The sequence below is a fragment of the Siniperca chuatsi genome, linkage group LG17 (assembly GCF_020085105.1).
Source record: "Siniperca chuatsi isolate FFG_IHB_CAS linkage group LG17, ASM2008510v1, whole genome shotgun sequence".
NCBI lineage: Eukaryota > Metazoa > Chordata > Actinopteri > Centrarchiformes > Sinipercidae > Siniperca > Siniperca chuatsi.
The window spans coordinates 3016999-3040057 of record NC_058058.1 but is presented as its reverse complement, the minus strand read 5'-3'; the positions used below and the strand labels follow the sequence as shown (position 1 = coordinate 3040057).

At 39.5% G+C, this 23059-nt stretch overlaps 1 protein-coding gene across 8 annotated transcripts in view; it reads left to right on the top strand.

The window, feature by feature from the left end:
• LOC122864185 (collagen alpha-1(XIV) chain) overlaps positions 1–23059 on the top strand; it is a 216780-nt gene that overhangs the window by 33395 nt on the left and 160326 nt on the right. For all 8 annotated transcript variants that reach the window (XR_006375160.1, XR_006375159.1, XM_044171364.1 and 5 more), the window contains 5 exons: positions 17873–18031; positions 18344–18463; positions 20157–20321; positions 21625–21786; positions 22221–22390. Coding sequence is in view for 6 of the 8 variants with exons in the window: in XM_044171364.1 (XP_044027299.1) it covers positions 17873–18031; positions 18344–18463; positions 20157–20321; positions 21625–21786; positions 22221–22390 (776 nt within the window). In the remaining 2 variants the exon portion in view is untranslated. The remainder of the gene's footprint in view (positions 1–17872; positions 18032–18343; positions 18464–20156; positions 20322–21624; positions 21787–22220; positions 22391–23059) is intronic.

Here is a 23059-nt window from a genome sequence, read left to right as displayed (position 1 = left end):
ATATGTCAATACTTGGACATGTTGATGTGGATTTGTTCATGTTTTCTTTTTTCCTTGTGAACACACAATATGGTGCCATACACATGGTGGGAGGACACTGAATTTATTTGGTTTATTGCTTTTTCAGCCAAATGTTAATGTGTAGACAGGGAAGACGTTTGTTTATTGTGAATATCTGTCATATGAAGATTGATAACTTTTGTTGTTTGATTGTATGCAGAAGTTTTTTCATTGTTTAACAAATTACTTTCTTTCTCAAATACATACACGCTGTGCAGGACTGGATATCATTTGAAATCTTGTTTGAGGAATATAAACACGCTTTTCTACATTTCAAAACAAAATATACCAAATGTCTCATTGCATCAGCCTTTAATGTTGCCTCAGAATGAATCAGAAAAAGCTTTATTGTCCATCATAAGGGAATGAAAATGAATCTTTGACGTGGCTCACAAGTAAAATCATACAGAGCAGAGTTTTAAAAACCCCGAATTAGAGTAAATATTGCAAGCTTTGGCATGCAGAGTCTTTCACTGCTTGTTTTTAGAGTTAATTGACGTTGGACAGAATACAATTTTATTTGAATGTGTTTTTTCTAGCTAGAGGGACATCAGCGACCTAATGGGAGGGGTTCGATTGAGTTATGAAGGGGGTATAAAGGGTGCTGTGTGATGAGGGCGGGTTTCCTTCTAACTAACTAAGTGCTGAGATCAGATAATTGGGACTTGGTGGCATCTGCTATTTTACTTGCATGGTAGAAGAACTTTGCCTGAATAAAATATAGTCACAAATTTGACATTTCTCTGATTTAGATGAGAAAATATCTGGTCAAAGAATGTCAAGAAGAAAAATCTTTCTGACTTAACATTTGATTCCAGCTTTCAGAATATGCCTACACAACCTGCACGTGTGAGTAGTTTATAACTAATTTACTCAAGAGGATTTATCTTTTATTAAATAATGAAAATTGTGTGTGTAAATAAATAACATCTTAACTGTCAAATTTTGGAGGTGCAGGTTGAAGGTGCTACCACACCTGAGTTACTGAGTCCTTTAACCTGTTCTGTGTGTGTTTACTGCAGCATGTAAGAGAAAGAGGTGGCATAGTGGTTGATACTGAAGGGAGGGGAGGAAAATACAGAAATAAGTTAATTTAATGGAAATAAATGTCACATTTGGTCCAGTGTTCATCAATACTGACTTGTCGCTAGCAAATAAAACAAATGTTTAAAGGGGGAGTTTCAGTGTCTTGCTCAAGGGCACTTCAGTAGTTACAGTGGTGTGAAAAAGTGTTTGCCTCCTTCCTGATTTCTTATTTTATTTCATGTTTGTCACACTTAAAAGTTTCAGATCATCAAACAAATTTAAATATTAGTCAAAGATAACACAAGTAAACACAAAATGCAGTTTTTAAATGAAGGTTGTTATCATTAAGGGAAAACAAAATCCAAACATACATGGCCCTGTGTGAAAAAGTGATTGCCCCCACCTGTTAAAACATAACTTAACTGTGGTTTATCACACCTGAGTTAAATTTCTCTAGCCACACCCAGGCCTGATTACTGCTACACCTGTTCTCAATCAAGAAATCACTTAAATAGGACCTGCCTGACAAAGTGAAGTAGACCAAAAGATCTTCAAAAGCTAGACATCGTGCCGAGATCCAAAGAAATTCAGGAACAAATGAGAAAGAAAGTAATTGAGATCTATCAGTCTGGAAAAGGTTATAAAGCCATTTCTAAAGCTTTGGGACTCCAGCGAACCACAATGAGAGTTTTTATCCACAAATGGTGAAAACATGGAACAGTGGTGAACCTTCCCAGGAGTGGCCGGCCAACCAAAATTACCCCAAGAGCGCAGCGCCAACTCATCCAAGAGGTCACAAAAGACCCCACAACAACATCCAAAGAACTGCAGGCCTCACTTGCCTCAGTGAAGGTCAGTGTTCATGACTCCACCATAAGAAAGAGACTGGGCAAAAATGATCATGAATGGGGCAAAATTCCTCCACAGCGCTGTAAAAGACTCATTGCAAGTTATTGCAAACGCTTGATTGCAGTTGTTGCTGCTAAGGGTGGCCCAACCAGTTATTAAGGTTTAGGGGGCAATCACTTTTTCACACAGGGCCATGTAGGTTTGGATTTTGTTTTCCCTTAATAATAACAACCTTCATTTAAAAACTGCATTTTGTGTTTACTTGTGTTATCTTTGACTAATATTTAAATTTGTTTGATGATCTGTTTGAAGTGTGACAAACATGCAAAAAAAATAAGAAATCAGGAAGGGGGCAAACACTTTTTCACACCACTGTATATGTGGGGCAGAATAAGGGTGTGAAACAAATTTCTGAACATTTTATGTGGTGAAATGTGATGAAATACAAAAGTGGCCTCCTAAAACCAAGGTAAATCCATTAATACATGCTTGTTATGTAGAGATTTACTGTAAGCATAATACGCAGCATAAATTTACCAGTTGTTCCCAAAACTACACTTAGCACTTTGTGGCTGAGTAATAATGGTACATGAGTAACATAATTCCTGTTTTCCCATTGTTGTAACGCTTGTATATGTGATATTAGACACGAACAAGGCTTGAATCAGAGACTTAAAACACATGCCTGAGCTATTGGAAAGCCTTTGACACACACTGGCCTTCAACAGGCCACAGAGGAAGAAGAGGGACACATCAGTATTTACAAACAGCTACTAGATGTGATGTCAATCTGCTACGCCACAAATAAAGATGAATGAGGAACCAATTAATCATCTGCAGGGCACTGGGAAGGCCAGAGAGGAGAAGAGAGAGGCAGCAAAGGGGGGGGGGGCAGACAAGGCGGAGGGGTTTCAGTGCAGCTGAAGCTCCATCATCTTCTATTTGACACTGTGACAACCTCGTTTAGATCTGAGAAATGAAGTGAAGCAGGGAGACAGATGGGAGAACAGGGAGAAAGACCAGGGGAGGGTTACAGTAAGACGGCAGCTGTATGGAAACGCTCAATGCTGTGTTCGCATCTGGATGTCTGATTGGAAACAGTGGAAAAAGGGAATATTTTTGCTTTGTTCAGATTTGCACACTGCTGAACGAGCAGGCGCGTTAAAGGAGATGTTTGGAGCTGGTGCACTTTTAGCTGCGTTATGGTGCAAATGGTTATTCATTAAGTCAGTCATTAATAAGCTCAGCGACACTAAGCTGAGGGATGTGTGCGAGGGTGCAGGCTACATATCAGTGCCATACTGATTTCATCCAGATTGTAGGGCATTAAGATCACTAAGCTTACATGTAGCAACACACAAAATAGGTCATCTGTGTGTCTGTGGAAAATGATTTGTGTGGAATAGCATGGTTTCTGTTGGTCATAAATACTTTTCTTTTGCTCTAACACCTTTTTACCCTAGGCACGTTGTTGATTGCATTTTTCTTGTTCATGAAGTAGGATTTAGTGATGGTCTTAAACATGCACGCTCTTGTGGTACGTCTGAACAGGTTCCATGCATTGGATGGTTGGACAATAAGTATACGCTCACATAAACATGGACTTCTGTTTCCAAGACAATTTCTTATTTGTTTTAAAGTATATGAAGCTTGTGTTTGTCATAGGCCTTTCAAACACTTTTGGAAATTCGTCTCTGTAATTGTATTGGATTTTATGCCTGTACACCAGTAGAAGTGGGAATTTGGCTAACATGCTAAACATTTACACACACCTGTGCTCAAGTGTTTTCTAACTAACTGAAACTTACAAGTGCTTAGACGAGTGTGGAAGCTCATTTGCAGTATCCTGCTCAGCACATTATGATTTGTGATTATTTTCTGTTTTGTCTTTTATTTCTTCTTTTGTTCGGTCCTTCCGGCCTATAAATGCTATGCGCTATGCCGGTAAATATGGTTTCTCTTCTTTTTACTCTTTACGTTCTCCATCTTCTCCACTCCATCATGGGAAAACCATCCAGTGTATCCGTCAATGGCTGTAATTATTTTCTCCTTTTCCCTTTGTTTGTTTGTGTGTTTCAGTCTTTGTTTCCGTGCTGTAAACAGCTGGTCGACTGTAGTTTCCTCTGGGTCTTCAGAGCTGACTGTCACACTGTCAGTTTGTTCTCCTCCAGATTTAGCAGAGAGAAAAGACACTTCCTGTCTCGTTCTCTCACTCTTTCTGGTTCTTTTCTCTCTCATATTTTCCATTATCTTTTTTCCTCATTACTTGGTCTTTTATCTCAATCTGTCACTTGCTTTTTTATCTCTTTGTTGGTCTTTTGCCGCTTATGTATTTCTTTCCTTCTTCCTTGTTTTTCCCTTCCCGATATCTTTCTTTATCTATGTCGTTCTCTTACACCAGCTTCATCCTTTTCTCTAGCTCACTCCTGTTCTTGTTCTGTCTTTCCTTTTCCCTCTCCTACTCTCCATCTTTCTTGAACCTATTCTCACTGTATCTCCATCTTTTCTTGTTTTTTGTCTTTCTTTTGCTCCCGTTTTCTTCTGTCTTCTTTCATTTTCTTTCACTTTGTATTTTCTTACTCGTTTTCTTCATTGATAAGGTCTTTATCTTTGCCTATTTGACTGGCAGATGGGTTTTATTCGTCCTTGCCCATTTGTTCGAATAACACATTTTCTCCTGGCCATCAATCTGTCTGCCTCCTTCCTGTCATCTTCTTCTCCCATTGTCCCTCAATTGACAAACAAGGCATCTAATTTAGTTTTTGTTGTTTGTTGGGATTGTGATGACAGTGGTCCTGTTATTTGCTTGTTTGTGCTTGTTTCTGTCTTTTATCGGTAAATTATGAAAACTTGACGAAACAGATTTTAATGATAACAGTGAAAGCTTTCTACTGGTCAGCCACTTTAAGGCTTTCATTGTGAACCAGCGGCAGCTTCCTGTAGCCTTCAGTGACTACCAACCTCTCCTGAGTAAAAGTTGGTCTAAATAAAGAGATGGTTAAAGAACAGGCAACTACAGCGATCTCGACAAGCTCTTACTGCAGTTTCTATGAACATAAAACCTGCAGCCAGTCATGTTGGCTCCTGTCCGTAGTATGAAACTCGCACTGCGCCTGCGACATGGGATCTGCTCACAGTTGCTCACGGTCCATCCATGTGAAAGTTTAGCATATGAGGGGAGCATGTTATGAAAATACATTTTTTACGTGTATTTCTGCCCCAAAGCAAATACATTTCTGAATGTCACTAAGTTTCAATAATTATCCAAAAATGACTGGACATCAATGGTGGTTAACCACAAAACCGCTAGGTCACTGCAAAACAGCCATATTGTCACAGCAACATGCATTAGTGTTATTTCACATCTTATACGAATACTTTTTTGTGATATTTCCTTTTTTTTTTTTTTTTGCACACCTTATGATGAAACTCAAGTTTAAAGGACTAATCGTGCAAGATGTTTTGTTTCCAGCTTGTTTGGAGTGTGCAGGAGAAAAAGAGCATGAGCAGTGGAAGCCACAATGACACGTTTTTTCCTCTCCTCACACTTTCTGTCACTCACACACACATATATACGTGCGAGTGTCGCTATAGTTGCGTGTGCGCATATACTTTGTGTGTACAGACCAGTGGTGGACCTGTGGTTTTAGCTCCCTTTTCTCAGTCTTGTGAGAGTTCTCATTAAAGAACATCAAAATCTTTTTTCTCTTTTCTCTCCCTCTGTGTCTGCCTGTCTGTCTCTCGCTCGCGCACACACACACACAAACACAAATACACACAAACACACACAGAGTGCCTTTTCGCAGCTCTGTGTGAACTCAGTCCCCAGAGGTGGCGACGTACCTGTCAAAATAATGTTAACAAGAACTCGCAGCAGCACTTGGGTGACAGGTGTTTTGTCGCTTGTACAACCTGCACAACACATTGGGAGGGTTTAATATCACCTTATGACAAAGTTACATCACCTTCACAATTTTTAACACCACTGTACCTTATCTCCAGACAGCATCCTAAATTAGCTCATCTGGTTCAGCTGAGAATGGATGTCAAAGTGAAACAAAACACTGCAACGAAATCCAGAATAATTGATATACTCTGTTTTCTTGTTATGTCGTGCATAACATATTATGAAGGCAGAATAACAGATTTACTGTTAAATATACAAATGGTTTACTTGTACAATTTAAGCAACACAAATGTCGGCAATATGGCCAATAAGCTTCGAAAGAAAGAGAGTGTTCACTCTTCACTTCTGTAGAAATTACAAATATGCAGCTTTAATCAACACAAATGTTGCTTGTTATCAGTCGGAGGGTCTCAGATTCAACCAGTTCATTGATTTGCTTTGATTTGACTGACTCACTGTTTGAAGGACTGTAAGGCAAGTAAGATTCACAATTTGTAAATGTTATCTTGTCTGAAAAACTGTGGCAGGTGGTGATTCATCTGCCACTGAGAGATTTCATAAGCATTTATTACTAGGCTGGTGGAGATTTTAGACCCGAGGTGCAGCTAGCTCAGTAAAGTGAGGATTACACTCCTTAAAAAAGCTTATATTTTTGGACAGTGCATATTATAATACTATATTTTTGTTGACAAGTTAAACAAATGTTTCCTGGTCCGAAGATGATGCACCAGTGCCTCTAAGATGAGGTTTCCTTTGTAAAATACAGTTTGTCTTCATGCCTGCTGACATTACAAAGTTTTTAAATCACTCATTATTATGTCACAGTGATGGATTATAGCCCTGAAGCCAGCAGTCCGTCTCTGAACAGTTTTTGGGAGGGTCTTGAGTTTGACTCACTCTCCTTCAGCTGTTGGGAGTGATCCAAAAGCAGAATTACACCAGACTGTGTATGTTTACATGCTAACAAGTCTTACGTTACTAAATAATTAGATTCAAGTTGGCTGTCTTTGTTGTTCTGAGGTATTTCTGCACTGCACTCCAGTCAATCAATCAGCACTGTCAAGGAAACCGTGTGGCATGAGTGTGATGTCTATTTTTTCTTCTGTAGATGCACTTTGAGTTTCTGTAGGTGGAACGCTTTTTCTTCTTCTCCGTAGTTAGCATGTGCTTCTAGTTCTTGCTACCAGTGTGCTACAAGTGTTAAGAGCAAAAACCAGATGGAACTTTCATGAACAGCACAAAGGTTGGATCATCTGTTCTTTTACATAAATCAGTAATTGAGGAGCAGTACAGCATTCACTTTTGGATTGCTTCATGGCACAAAATGGAAAGAGGAAATTGTTCTACCAGACCAAACAGAGCTGATGCTTTCAGAGTTTATGATTTGTTTTAGTGATGATGATTGATGATGGAAAATAACACACTCATCAACATGTTCTCCTCAGAGAGCAAGGGATGGGGTGGGAAATGTCTCATTTTTTAAAAATAATAATTTTAAAAATAACAAAGAAGTGTAAAGAATTTGGGAATTAAATTAGGATGTAAAATCCACCTCAGATAACCAACCATATCAATGTAGGTATGTTTTCCAGGTTATGTTAACACTTCCAATGACCTCATTATGATTCAAATGATTTTACTAAATTTATGAGTTGTCAGAAAACACCAAATGGGTTATCTCCTCTCTTTTTTTCCCCTGTCATGGTTTTTCTAAAATGTAAGGATACTAGCTACCTGTGGTGTGTAATCGCCTGCTATTTTCATATTTTCCCCCATTGGCCGTGAAAGACAATTTTCCCAGCAGTGTGTGGACTGATGAAACAGAGGAAAAGTCAGATTTCCATCTCTGCATGTGTCAAAATCACTGCTCGTCTGCTTGGTGGTAACCCTGCCGCTCGGGCACCGTTCTCATTGCTCACTGCTTAATGGGAGCAATCAGATTTTATCGCATGTCATACTGAGCCGTTCCTGTGTCATTATGGATTAATTTAGAGCATTCTTTTGTCAAAAATAGTCTGTGGATAATAGTCTCATTACAACAACGAGATGCATGGTGTCTTTATGTCTTGCTGTGATTTTTTTGGGGGGGGGGTATTAGGTCTCTTTCTATAGTAAGAAGTCTGGCCAACTGACCTGCTCAGCTCCGTACTCTCCAGCAGTAATTTTGCATCTTCTTGAAAACTCTTAACATTCAGAAGGACATTTTTCCTTCCTTCCTTTTCGTTCATAGCTCAATTAGATGTGCAGGTTGAAAAATGGTGTCTGTGATCAAAATTACATGACATTAGGGTCGGTGTAGTCCCTCATTCGTCCAGGAGTGTTCCATCTGAGTTCTCAGACCATTTTCACAATTGAGAATGACTTCGGATGGGAGCCGAAACGTCTTGATTCTGAAAACAGTGTCCAGATGACTACGACTGAAACCTTTTCTACGATTACATTAAGGTGTAATTACCCTGAGAAATGGACTTTTCCTCACTAGATGCGTTCAGGTTTTCTGGCTGTTCAGACATTTACATACAAATAATTTTCTGCCATGTCAGATTCAACAACCTGAAACCTGAAAGCCAACTTTCTCAACCACAGTCCCCAGGCTGAGACTTACTGTATAGTCGTAATAGCATCAGTAAATGGGAATAGCAGTAAAGATGCCATAGTAGCAGAGCAATAGCATAGACAGATGAAACTTTAAGAATGCCTTGGAGACATACAGAGTTAAACTTTTAAGAAATGTTTACAGCCTAATGAAGACAAATCAGGAGTAGTAGTTTAGCCCCAATCTTACCATAAATTAGATTTCAAAGGAATGTGGCACCTTTACAGACTCGACAGTCGTCTTTGATGCTGACTGGAGAAGCACCTCTGATATAGAGCCGTATTTCTTCTTCTGCAATCTAGAGCCATTTATTTCTTACTCTTAAGACGAGGCCGAAATTAGCAGTGATTCACAAGCTTTCCTGTCCTTGTTTAGATTTATTTTGACAGTGATGAGGTGCATTAATCTACTGTAAGCTTGTAACTGAGCCTCGTCCAGCCAGATAATTTCAGCATGTTGCAGTCAGACAGCTGCAGACTTCCTTTCCAGAGGCAGAAGTGGCTACAACAACAACAAACAACACAGGATTCATTTGTATCCTACTTTGTAAAATATTTTTCTGGCCTGATACTTTTGACTAATTTTAGATTTGTAGCATTGCACCATTTTCCCCCTGCAAACTGTACCTATGACAGTGCATGTAACCTTTTTTTTGTATTTACCGCACCACCCTGCTTCACATTTATATTGTTAGACATTCTCACACCTGGGAGCAGTGCAAGAAGCTTCATTGGTGCAATTTGCAACTCAGTGCCTTGCTAAAGGGCTCCCCAGTGACAGCTAATAAGAGAGAGCGTGTGCTGGTAATACTCACTTTTCTTGTTCACATTTCCATTGTTTTGTTTTTTATGTTCAAGTTGCCTGTTTTTTTCCCATGTGATAAACCCAAGCTAATATCTTTAGGAGACCGTATTCTAAACACAGGTTAAAACGAAGACTGGTGTTTGATTCAGGTTTAGAGATGTCATGTGACCAGGTTGACAGGAGACGTGTGATCAGAAATGTCTTCCAGGGCTCAGAGGAATCTGCAGCTGCACCCTAATCAGCTTGCTCCACTTTCATGTTTTGGAGAGAAATTAGGTGCTCGCTGTTATTAGCTTGAGGTGCCGGTTGCCCTTTCTCATTATTTCTAAGTGTAGAAAGCCCTGGATTGTCATCAAGGAGTCACGAGAGTCACAATTTGTTCTTTTTGTCTCTGGGAAGCTATTTAAAACATCTTTGATACTCTCTTGAGAATCAGAATCAGAAATACTTTATTGATCCCCGAGGGGAAACTCTTTTGTTACAGCAGCTCCCTATCACGTCAGTGCACACAGGAATAGAAGTACTAAGCAAAAAAATATAATACACTATAATACAGGTCAGATAAATTAAATACAAAGTGGGTATAAGTATAAAATTAAAATAAGTGTAAAGTACAAAGTGGATTACCGGTTGACGATAAGTATGTACGGTATAATAATACAATGTAATAATATAAGTAATAAGTTATAGTGCATGTACTGTTAAGTGTAGCTTATTAAGATGATTATGAGACGGTGGATATTGCACATCAGTAATAGAAGTATGAATAAATATAAATAAATTAAACTGAAAAGAGTATATTGCACAATTATGTCAAATATTGCAAAGATGTTAATGATCAATGTCCAGTTTAATGACCTAGGGTCATACAGACTAACACTTAGAGGGAAGAGTTAAAGAGTCTGATGGCCACAGGCAGGAATGACTTCCTGTGGCGCTCTGTGGTGCATTTTGGGGGTATGAGTCTTCCACTGAAGGTACTCCTTTGTTTGACCAGCACGTCATGGAGCGGGTGGGAGACGCTGTCCAAGATGGCGTGTAGTTTGGCCAGCATCCTCCTCTCTGACACCACCGCCAGAGAGTCCAGCTCCACCCCCACAATGTCACCGGCCTTACGGATCAGTTTGTTGAGTCTGTTAGCGTCCGCTACCCTCAGCCTGCTGCCCCAGCATGCAACGGCATAACACTGGCCACCACAGACTCATAAAACATCTTCAGCATTGTCCGGCAGATGTTGAAGGACCTCAGCCTCCTCAGAAAATAGAGGCGGCTCTGGCCCTTCCTGTAAAGAGCCTGAGTGTTCTTAACCCAGTCCAGTTGCAAAGCAAAAACCTAGAGTAATTTAAACCTTAGTATGACACAATAAGATAAATAAACCTAAACCTAGCCATAACTCTGAACCTTTCTGGAGACCTTACGCCTCATCCAAAAATAAGCAATGACATTATATAGATGAAAAATGATAGAACTGAATATAATACAAAATATTGTTACACCCATTCAGCATGTTGCAAAAGGTCAGATGAACAGGATACATTCAAGCTTTCAAGTACTACAGAATGCAATAGTGAAATCAACTGATCTTTTATCATTTAAGAGGAGCCATGTGATAAGCCTCTTGGCTTTTTGGCTTTGTATGCACATCTGCTGTTGCCATGTGATTCTTTCCTTGTGTTTTAACCTGTTACAATGTAATTACAAGGTAAATAACTTTGGACATGAGATTTGTTTCACAAGCTGTCATGCTGTCATGGAGCGGTGGAACCAGAGGCAGCCGACCTTTTGACCTCCTGGTGTGTAAATTAGCTGAGCGTAGATAAATCTATCACACGAAGCCCTTAGGTGTGATAGCTCACCTTTGACACTGCAGGTATTGGTCACTTCAAGCTGTTAGCTTAGCCCTGACCTCGCTTTGACCGCTGCATGTTTGGAAGGGCAGAGACGTTGGAGATGTTCTGTTTGTGTCTTTGTAACCTTACTTTGTTGGAAAGTAAAATGTTTTGTAGCTTGCAATATTCATCGGAACAAAACTGAGGAGAAAAAGATTTTTATCTGCAATGTTTGCCTTTTGCAAATTTAAAAAGTGGAACATAGAATTTAAATTATTTGATACCTAGCATAATAAATCTCCACAGTGCTGACAGGGTTGTTTCCCATCATGCAATCAGAAATATGTAGGTGATGTAATATTTCCTCTTTCGTTTTAATATCACTGTTTTTGTAAAGAGACAGGAACAGAAAAAGAGAGAAGTAAATAATCCTTAACTGGCCAATTTATACTTGTGGAGTGGTTCACAGCTATATGTAGAGATTCAATGTGACCACATACTTCAGAAATGATGTATTTGTTGACATATACATAATGATAACACAACTTTAGATTTTGTGCAGGTGACAAAGTTGAAACTCTGACAATAAGAAAACCACAAGCAAAAATCTCAGTACCTTGCTTCATCCACTGACCGCAGCTGAGCACAGCCTGTAGCGGCCTGTGGGCCCTGCTTTCAGTCGTGAATATGTATGAGAATGCCAGTAAACAGAAAGGACTCATTATAATATTGTTTACGTTTAGCCGACTTGGGTCACATCCTCTGTTCGATAGTCTTGACCCTTGCTGTCTCGGGATGTGCCTCAGACCTGCGCCATTTTGACTTCTTGACCTGTGGAGAAACACTTTGCATGAAGGACCTCTTTGCTAATAGCTATGAATCTGTCAACAAACCTTTTGTAAACTCTTCTAAGTTTCACTTCCCTCCTTCCCTTTCTCTCTCTTTTTCTTCCTCCTTTGCCTGCCTCCCTCCACATTTCATCCTCCCTGTTTTAAGACTTTGTCCCCTCCAGAGTGCAATTTGTACCAATTTAGCAAAGGAATGTGCTAGACAGGTAAAGTGTTGTGGTGTCAGTCATGGCTGAGACTCTTCTCCTAGTTCGTCACAGCTTTGAACATGGATCCGCGCAGGCTCACATCAGGACATTTCAGATCATATCAGGGATCATTCTTATCACAGAAAACAACACGAGAAACAGCAACCAGCAGCAATAAGCAGGTCCCCGCGGTGTGACAAAGCATGCAGCTAGTTCCCTGCTTTCCCCACAAGGCATCATCGGCGTTTTAGTCTTTGCTAGTACAAAAGAAGTTCAGCTGGCTGCTTATTATTGCAAGTGTTCACATATTCACATATGGCTCAGACGATTTCTGTGAAATGATGTGTTCTATTAACCTGCTGGGTTAGGATTGGATTGATTATTGTGCCAAGGTTGAAAAACCATGGCAAGTGAAAAACAACAGATAGCTTAACAACAGAACCAGTTTCTGACTGGTTCCTTAGCCTTTGATACTTGGTAAAGACACAGCTGTCACATTTTGACAATGATGACATTTAGGACAAAACAGTTGTTTATTTAAAAAAAGAAAATCAGTTCACCACTCAAAGAACAAATATGCAGTAATTCAAAGTTTTTTATTCCTTTCAGTGGAATTATATGTTATTTACTGTATATGATGTCATGTTATATTTTACAAAATCTTGTAAAATTGTAGTTAAATGAACAAGTTACTAAAGTTTTCGATTTAGTCATTTGAAGGATTTTGTCTGATGTAATATAATAACAGTTTTATTTGTATGTGAGTTTTCATACAGTCGTGTGATATACATTTCAAACACATTGCTTAAGCCCACATTTGTAACTCTCAAACATTTCTTGCTGCCTTGTATCTGAATACGCTAAATTCTAAAACACAAAATATCAATATGAATTCTTGGAAAAACAATAGGTTGCCTGATGATACACATAGAAACATGAACTAGGGCCATGAGTCTTTTTTTATTCTTGATTTTTATGGGAGGCTTATTTGGAGATTCTCTGGTTGTTTATGAGAAACTGTAACAAAGGGGATTTGTCCCCTCTTCTCCTATTCCTCCTTACTTTCATCTCTGTCCCCAAATGTTCCACTTTTAGTTTTTATTCTTGATGCTACAGTCGGTAAATGCTTAATGCTGTTGAATTTCTACACTGCACTTCCCATGTATGGAATGTGACGTTGTGTTTGGATTTTCTGCTGGTCCCATATATTTTTGTAGTTTGTAGTTTCTCTTTGCTGTAATTTCATCCACGGTGGTTATCAGCTCCTGTTAACTACCTGTTCTTCTTCTCCTGTTTATTCCAAATAAACCAGAAATCAAATGCATCACTTCCTTTGCAGAAGTCATGTAGGATCACAACATGGACATTAAAATATATGGCAATTATGGGGATCATTCCTTTAAGCGGCGCCATTGTTTTCTTTCTCAACCACACCTATTGCTCTTGCTCACCTCTCTACAGAGCACAGATCCCTCTTTTTTAATCTCTTTTTCTTTTATCTTCTTTCCTTTCCAGCCTTTCCTGTCCCATTATTTTTTATTCTGTCATTATCGTGTTTACTTTTACCTTGTTTCTGTGCTCTTGTATAATTAGTATGTGTAGCTGTTAAATGAAAATAGAGACACATATTGCAGTTACAGCATAAATAAGTAATAAAACAGAACAGTGCTGATGATAATATAACCGCAAAAGAATCAGGACAGCAAACTCACCGAGAATAAGAAATAAAACAAATGCCAAGGGGAAGATTAGTAAATCAAGCAGAAAGAAACACAACATTGGTATTCGCAGCAGACTCACTTGTGTTGTCACACCCTTTAATACGCATCTGTCACAGCTTTATCCATGCTTCTTCTTCTCTCTCTCTGTCCCTTTTCCCTTTTCACCATCTGTCCAGGTGCTAGTATTTTCCCAGACGTGCTATTAAAAGGAAGCTAGTCCTCTTTCACTTGGCGCTCAAAGGCACTGTTTTGTCCTTCAGTTTCACTTCCTGTACTGACTCAGAAACATCCTTCCATTCCATCTGTAAATCTGTTTAAACCCTTCTCTTCACAAGATCCATTATTCAGGGTTTGTCACCTGTGTCTCCAAGTGTTTAGACATGAGTTTGTTTCAATTAACAACCTGCCGACATTTTGCAGTACACACTTAGAGAATGCAACAGGGCACCAAAAAAGGCTCAGGAGCTTGTCCCTGTACTGTTCTCTTTTGCAAATATTGTATTCTTAAACACGAGCTCAGTTATGTGCTCTTGTCAAAGTGCTAAAAGTGATCACGACATTTACTGAAGCAGGTCCGTCTGTCAGTTTAACCAAACATTTGCTGGTCAAAGCCGAATGTGAGGATTTGCTGCTTTTCTCCTTTTTATATGAATAATTGAATACCTTTTAGATTTGTTCACTGCTGGGCTGACGAAGCAAGTCATTTTAAGACATCACTTTGTCCTCTGGTAACATGGGGAATTCATCATTATGTTTTGACATTTCATAAATGATCAGAAAACAATAATTAATTAATGATGAAAATACCTGTAACTGATACCGCATGCGGACAGAAATGTCCTTGATGCAAACATGTGTCCTTCGGAAAGGTACAGATAAAGTATTTTAGAGCGATTTGCATTTTGGCTTATTTTGTAAATTAGCCAAAATTTGATTAATGTTAATCACAACAGTTCCTATATGAATGTTTCAGTTAAAGACGTTTTAAAATCAGTCTCAGACAGATTCACTTCAAAACAGCACAGAAAGCATTGGGAGGCCTCACATTCAGTCAGTGAAGTTAACTGCAAGTTCTCTCTTACAAGATTGCATTATAATAGTAATATTAAGCAGGTCATGGCATCACAATCAAGGCTACAAGAAGAGAGCAAGGGGTGTCATATTTTCTGCTAGTTAAGATTTTGACTTTGATTTATTATGTTTTCAATGTCTGTTTTGTCCTCTCCAAATGAAATCTGTCAACCAATAGCTAATGTTTACTACAGTTTCCTCCTGTAAATCACAGCTCAGTAAAGCCAACAGACTATCCACCAGCTGTCTGCAAAAGTGACACATTTTACTGCTTTAAATGGCCGATCTCTTCTTTGCTTGGAATAATAGGTAATGTTTGCTATTATAGTTTGAAACGTACAAATATACTGTATCTCAGTGGTAAAGACACAAAACACATGTACAGGAGCACTCTGATACACCAACATGCTGACAGTACATAAATATTTAAATGTATATTTTTTTGTGTTGTTTAGCTGATGGCGACTAGCCCAAATTTCTATATTGCTCACCGCACAACCAACCGATAATCGGCGCCAAGCTCAAAGCTCATTGTGTCTCCGCTTTCATCTGCCCACTGAAGTCGTATTGGATAGCGGCACCGAGACTCTTCTGAAAGACCGAGGAGGAGGTTTAAATTCCGACACTGTAGAGACTTGTAAGGAGTGATACACTTCTTAGTTCCTGTCAATGATGAATGAAATGAATGCCCTCGCAACCGCTTCAAATACACACACACAGACAAACACACACACAGATACACACAACCCCATCCACCTCCTGTCCTGAGATGTTAAAACATGCTGCAACCTGAAAGAAATATTCTCTTCTGGAGGATAAGAAATCGTGTGCTTGCGGGTGCAGATATAAAGTGTAGGTCTCGCATGCAGAACCACGGCAGCACCAGTCCAAGTATGTGTCAAATTTATACTGAAGCTAAAGCTTAATACAAGTCAGTGGCTGATGCTCATGTTTCTCCCTACAAGTAAAACTGGTATTCTAACAGTGTGAAGGTAAACCATCAGCCATTATAATCAAAAACACCTTATGCCTTATGGCTGCGTGACTGAGTGTTTGTGTGTGTTTTCTTAAGGTTTATTTATTAAAGGAAGGGTTACTGGCCAAGTAGGACTCTTACGCAGCACCGCCTTCCTTCTTTTTTTTTTAAACATTCACACCCAAGAATCTCCCAGTGTTAACCACAGTCATCTTCTGTTTGCTTTTACGTGCTTTAACACTGGGTTTGTTGCTCAAGAGCACATTGGTCGTAGAGGAAAAGGAGATAAGATACCATCGGCTCAGCCAAAGTCAGTGATAATCCTTGCCATGCTAGCTTTGTCTGCCATTTGGTGCTGACCAGGTAGTGTACAGTAGGTTCATCAGAGCCTGCAGGGGTTTTATGAGACCGAGACATACAGTAAATGTGCTGTAAAACAATAAGCTAAAAGAGGATGAAAGTAGTAGCTGCACTGTTGGTGATAATCATTTGTGATTTCACTGCAATGAGTGACCCGTTTCACATTACACAAAGTCAGAATCACATACTGTAAAGACAGAAAAGTGCAGTGCTGAATCTTAGTAATCCGTTTTTAATTACCATTTTAAACTGGGGGTGTCCTGGTAGTCGAATGGTTAAGATGCTTTTCACATAACCCTAACGTTTCCGGTTTGATTCCGGCCAGGGACCTTTGTTGCATGACAGGCTCCTCTCTCTCTTTCCTCATTTCATCACCCAAGGCACTAGTTAAAGGCAAAATATTACCTCTACTAAAACACTACACACTACTAAAAAGTAACATTGAAGTATTTGTCTCTCAATGAAAATGATAGGACTTTAAACTTTAAACTAAACGTGTTTGGCGGCACCCTGATGGCCTGATGCTTCAGGAGCATTCCTCTCCCCTCTCTTCCCTGTTTTCCTGTCTACCGCTGTACTGTCCTATCTAAGAGGCCAAAATGCCAAACAAGTATCTGGACCAGCAACTTTAAGCTTTGTGGCACTTGACCGAAATGTTTTTAGCAATTTTGAACTTTTGTAAGTCGGATCTGACAAATGCAAAAAAACAACGGGCTTTTGAGCCAAATGTGGAACACAGATGTACAATTACACTTCAGTAAACTACCTTAAAGACAGATCAGCCTGCACAAAACGGTTTGTGTCCATAAAATATGAAATTATATATATTATAAGTAGTTTATATACCTTCATTTATCCCAATATTGTTGTCTAATCATACATGCTCTTTTTCATTCCCACCTGGGAGCTGCCAAGTACAACAACACTCTTCCACTGAAGCTGCTGGGGGTTTAAGTGCCTTGCTCAACTGCACAGTATTTGTTAATTCTGATTATTGGCTCTAATGGGATTAAAACCAGCACCCTTAACGATTCCGTTTTGTTCCACAGAGACCCAAGCTCACAGAGTTTCCTAAGCTCTGTGTGAAAGATGGCTGATAGAAATATGGCTGTTTCCTCATTTGGTTGGCCTTTGGTTCACTGTGTGCTGGACTGGCTTTTGTAAATGAACTGCTGTTGCCTCATTAGAGTCTGGTCTGTTTTATCACCCTGTAAACTGTTGAGACAAACAACAGAGTGGGCTGTTATTTTTCATCTGCTAAAACTAAGCACCTCGTTCCTCCAGGGTTTAATTATACTGTGTTGAACTGAATTAGAATTAATGAAACACTTTGTAATACTTTGGGACAGAAGCTGCACATCAAATTGTCCTACTTTTACCACAGCAGGTTTATCAAGTGTATGCTGTAGGCGGCTGTGTACATGTTCTACGCCCTGTTTTATCTGGTGCATACTTTACATTATGGATATTCATTTTAATACAGAATAATTTTACAATATGTTCCTGTACAGCTAAACTGTTCCCAACACTATCATCACCAGGGCAGGAAACGTTGTTTTACTATATTACAGACAGGACCCTTTTTGTCTGGTAAGTCTGTGTTGTCATTTTCTGTGTTTCTCCCTGTTTGTCTTTAGCTGAAGAGGGGTTTATGTGTAAGACCCCGGCCATAGCCGACATTGTTATTCTGGTGGATGGCTCCTGGAGTATCGGACGCATCAACTTCAGGCTGGTCAGGACGTTCCTGGAAAACCTCGTCAAGGCCTTCACTGTGGAGTTTGACAAAACCAGGATTGGTGAGGAAGGGTTAATTTCTGGGTTTCAGGTGTTTCGTTGTAAAAACTATATTCATACCATTTGGGGGATGTTTTCATTTAAAGCGCCTTATTTAGCCTCAGCTGGACTCACATCTGTTGTCTAACTACACTTTTAACCCACAGAATTTTATTTTAAATTGTAGTTGAGATCCCAAAGTTTGCAAATAAATCAGGCTGAATTTTAGGGAAATGTATATAAAATGAGCCACAAGAATATTTTATGGCGTAATGTTGCAGCCATGGACTGCAATAACCATGTGACTAATCACCTCAGTACGGCTGTGTGTGCAGGCCTGGCTCAGTACAGCGGAGACCCCAGAATTGAGTGGCATCTTAACGCTCACACCACCAAGGAGGCTGTGATCGATGCTGTGAAGAACCTGCCATATAAAGGAGGAAACACACTGACAGGTACAGCATGCTACCAACCGACCCCCCAGCCTCATCACAGTTAACAGAGAACGCTTAGAGGCGACTTCCAGTCCTCTGCCTCAGCTTATTTAATTCACTGCAGTGCAGTCCCTTTTTAGTTTAGTGTTAAAATGTTTGTGACCTTACAGCTTTAAGCTGATAAGCCCAGCCTGTGAGTCAGAAGAAGTTTCAACATCAATCTGACCACACACAGCACACGAACATTACTCCAATGATATTCACGTACGAGAGTAAATTGATTTTTAACGATGACAGGGGTCTTGTTGCTGTTTTTCTTAGCTCATGAAAAGTTCACAGGACAGCAACAGAATTCGGCATATTAAGTATAAATGTTGATTCGTTTATTGTATCAGTACATGGCAGGCAAGAGAATGTGAAAACTAAGAGTTGACTGGCATTGTGACAGTTGGTCAACAAGCTGAATTAATATTCAAGGACCCAGCAGGGCTTAAAAAGTCTGTTAGGAGTATAGTAAAATATCAGTAATGTCATTATTGGACCAACAGAACTTAGCTGCTCATTATGTTAACACAGTCATTAGACTAAAAACTTGTTGAGCTATTAATGCCACTTTAAACCCATCATGTTCATTGAGTCTTTGAGCCAAGACATCATAATCAGTCATTTCAGCTGTCCTCACTACACCTCAGAGGAAAACTGTTAGTGCATTCATACTGTCAGACAGGACTTAACTTACTATTACAGCTATTCTTTAAAAAATACTATAAGTGCTTCTAATTTTCTGCTGTCATTTTAAACAGTAGATGTAATTTTGATGATGAATACAGCATGTCAAAGCAAGGACAGGGAAATGGAAAAAATGTATTATTTTCTAGGCTACTGCACATTGTGATTGATTTCAAAGATTTAAAACATACTGCATGTTATGACATAATTTTATAACGTCACTTCAGGATTTCATGTTTTTCTGCTAGATTAGAACATTTAATAAAAATTAAAACATTTTTAAAACTACATTATTGTCATCTTAAAGCTGCTTTATCTTTATTCTAAAATGTGTTTTTAGTTTCTTCACACAGGTGATGTGCCACGTAGTTTCACCACTTGAAAACTTAAATCCTGCTGAAGGCAACAAAGCCACAGCACATACTGCATTTAAAACTTTGAAACAAAGCAATAACCAGATAAATCAAGTCGTTTAAAGGCAGAATAAGCAGGATTTTCCTAAAAAACAATGTATAGACTCATTCAAAAATAATCCCTCTCCATCATCACTTATGACCCACTAGAAGTGTGTGGCGGTGTCTGCATCTGCAGAGACGCTGCCCTCTGCCTGCATTTTCTTAGTTTCTTATGAGTTTGCTGTGTTCGGTTTTCTGGGTATCAACCTTTGGGCAGTGGTGTGTAGCCCCCAGCCAATAACAGCACGCAGGCTGGGACGTCGGGACATGTCTGTCTCCGTCCTTCTCCTCTGTATTCTGTCTGTGCTAAAACGAAGTGTGGGGAGAGGTCTGGCTCTGAGCTGAGGAGGAGGGGCCATCATGTTTCTTAGGATGACAGTTCTCCCTGCGCCCTCTAAGACAAAGTGTTATATACAGGACCATGAGTGCTTGTTTTCAGTGTGTTGTAGGAAGGAGTTAATAAGCCCGTTAATTGTAATAGTGTCTGTGCCACACTGTATTCACTGTATCCTGTGTTTTTGTCTGTCCAGGTCTGGCTCTGACCTTCATCCTGGAGAACAGCTTCAAACCGGTGTCTGGATCCAGGCCCGGCGTTCCCAAGATAGGAATCCTCGTCACTGACGGGAAGTCACAGGATGATGTGATACCCCCCGCACAGAGCCTGAGGGAAGCTGGGATAGAACTGTTTGCCATTGGTACGCCCCACCAACGCTAGGACTAATAATCCAAATGATTAACATTAATAGTAGATATTTATTGATGACATCAACATGGGAACGGTGCTGCTTGAAAAATGTATTCAGAACAATTCCACAAGACTTTGTTGATGCTAAAAAGCCAAAGAGGGGTCACCTGACTGCTGGGTCGAATTGTATATTGGAAATAACCCACTGTCTTTACAGATTGATGTTTCACATTGTTTGATTGCAGCTCTATTGAGCTTTCTAGGCTAGGCACATCATTACAGTAAAACATGTAATTTCTTTTCCTTTGTAGTCGCAGTGTAATTTCAAGGTTTTCAAAACAGTCTCTGCTCTTGCTTTGTAACAGTAGTGCTATAATGGTGAGTTTATTAATCAATCGACAGAAAATGTACTGCCAACAATTCTGATAATAGGTTTAATCGTTTTACTGATTCATCATGAAGAATACCAAACAGTTTCTCAATTTTGCTGCTGTTTTTCTTCTGTTATATATATATATATATATATATATATATATATATATATATATATATATATAAAATATTTCTATTTTGGTTTTGGACTGTTGATCAGACAAAACAAGCAGATTTGAAGGTGTAATTTTGAGCTCTGGGAAGATGTGAAAGGAGAGCTTTTTCATTCTCCAGGGCTTAATGAAAAATGAAAAGAATCCATTATTTGCAACCCTAAAAACATAAAGGTGAGTAAATGTTTACTGTGATGTGAAGTTGATTTTCATATGCTACTGAAATGAACAAAAACAAATGTATGCTTGGAAGGAAGGAAATCAATCTAAAATCTTAAAGATGGCCTTGTGTGCAGATATAAAATATACTTGTTTTGGAGTTATTGGGCTAAAACTTGTAATACCACAGTTATGTTCCTTTAACACATTTCAGCTTGTAAACCTTCATTACAGAGTCATTTCCTCGCTTTCCAGGATTTCTTGGAAGCCAGTTTGTAGTTTCTGGCAGAGCACACAGCCAGGAGAAGGCAATGTGCACTCAGGTCAACTCAATATGACATATTAATTTGAAAATTAAGTTTAAAAAGTAAAGCATGGTGTTTAACAAAAATGTTTTGCTCAACATGGAATTATTTTGGAGGGAGCACATTTCATAGTTTGACAAATTATTTTTCCCTTTCAAATAAATTAAGGACTGTATATATTCATCGACTTGTTGCATCATCAAAAACCTGTTTCGAAGCTTTCATGTACCCGCTTGCTGTCAGTCTGATCACTCCGTCTCTCCGTTTACTTCTCTCTGCCGATCTGTCTCTCTCCTCTCTGCAGGTGTGAAAAACGCTGATGAGAACGAGCTGAAGGCCATCGCCTCTCCTCCTGAGGAAACTCACGTCTACAATGTGGCGGACTTCGCCATGATGAGCGACATCGTGGAAGGCCTCACCAAGACCATCTGCGACCGCGTGGAGCACCTCGACAAGCAGCTCAAAGGTTTGAACTGTGGCTTGTTTCAGCAGAGTCCTGTGACAGGCTGATACCACAAAGACACTACAGACAGTACTGCGATTACTCTGGTGATGCTGTTGGTTATAATTATCACTACAGGTGATCCCCAAGCAATAAAAGCTCACTCCCCATCTAATATAATGTAGCAATCTCATCTAAGTCATAACATACCCCCACCTTCATGAAATCTATATATACAAATGCTGTTTAAAATACTAGGTAAAGATTTTACAGTTTGCCATTTTCTAATTCAGCAAAACAAGTTTTGAAGTTTGCACATAAAATGCGATTATTTCAGCTCTTGGAGTCTGCTGTGAGCTGTGTTTGCCAGCCATTTGCTTGTACAGTATTTGAGTAAATCTAGCATGGAATGGATGCAGCATCGGCTTTCTTTTTCTTTCTCTGTACTTCTTCTCCAGGGGGAGGAGAACCTGCACCCCCGCCCACCTCCGTGGCTCCGCCCCGCGACCTGGTGACATCGGAGATCACGGCTCGCAGTTTCCGGGTGACATGGACCCACGCACCGGGCCAGGTGGAGAAATACCGCGTGGTCTACTACCCAGCCAGCGGAGGACAGCCAGAAGAAAAAGTAACTGGATTTTTTAAAATCATAAATACATTTCCTTACACAGTCATTGCAGTCTACATCTATTCTTTGGCACTGGCTCCAGTTGTGACTCTTCTTGCCCTTGGTGGTTAATTGTCCTTGTGAAGCTTGTTTTATGGTTATTCTGCCACAATGAACAATACTTCCAGTTAATGTTGGAATCCAAGCTTTTGTTGGAGTTGTCTAACAAAATTTGAATTAATCCATTCGACCGGTTATTAAGTTGTTCATCGGTTTCTCTGGCTCCTTATCAATGACAAAAGGAGGTTTCCTTTTGTCACCTTAATTGGTGGAACCTGATTTCCCAGCAGAGGGCAAACAAAATGCTGAGATACTTACTGCAGAATCCCTCCTTATGCTGTGGTAAAATATATTCTGCTACCTCAATTAAACAGCCATTAGTTGTGGTAGAACCACAAGACACCAGAAATGAATCCAAAATAAATCTACATCTGCGGTTTGTGGTGCTGTTGAATTGTATTAAAGTGTTTCTATTATTTTGTACACCCATTTATATCAATGAGGATAGGCTAAATAATAGAAATGCCTCTCTGTATAATACAATGCAATTCAACAGCACTGCAAACTGCATGCTCCAAAATGACCATACAGTTGAATCAACACCTGTCCAAAACAGTTTCAACAAAAACG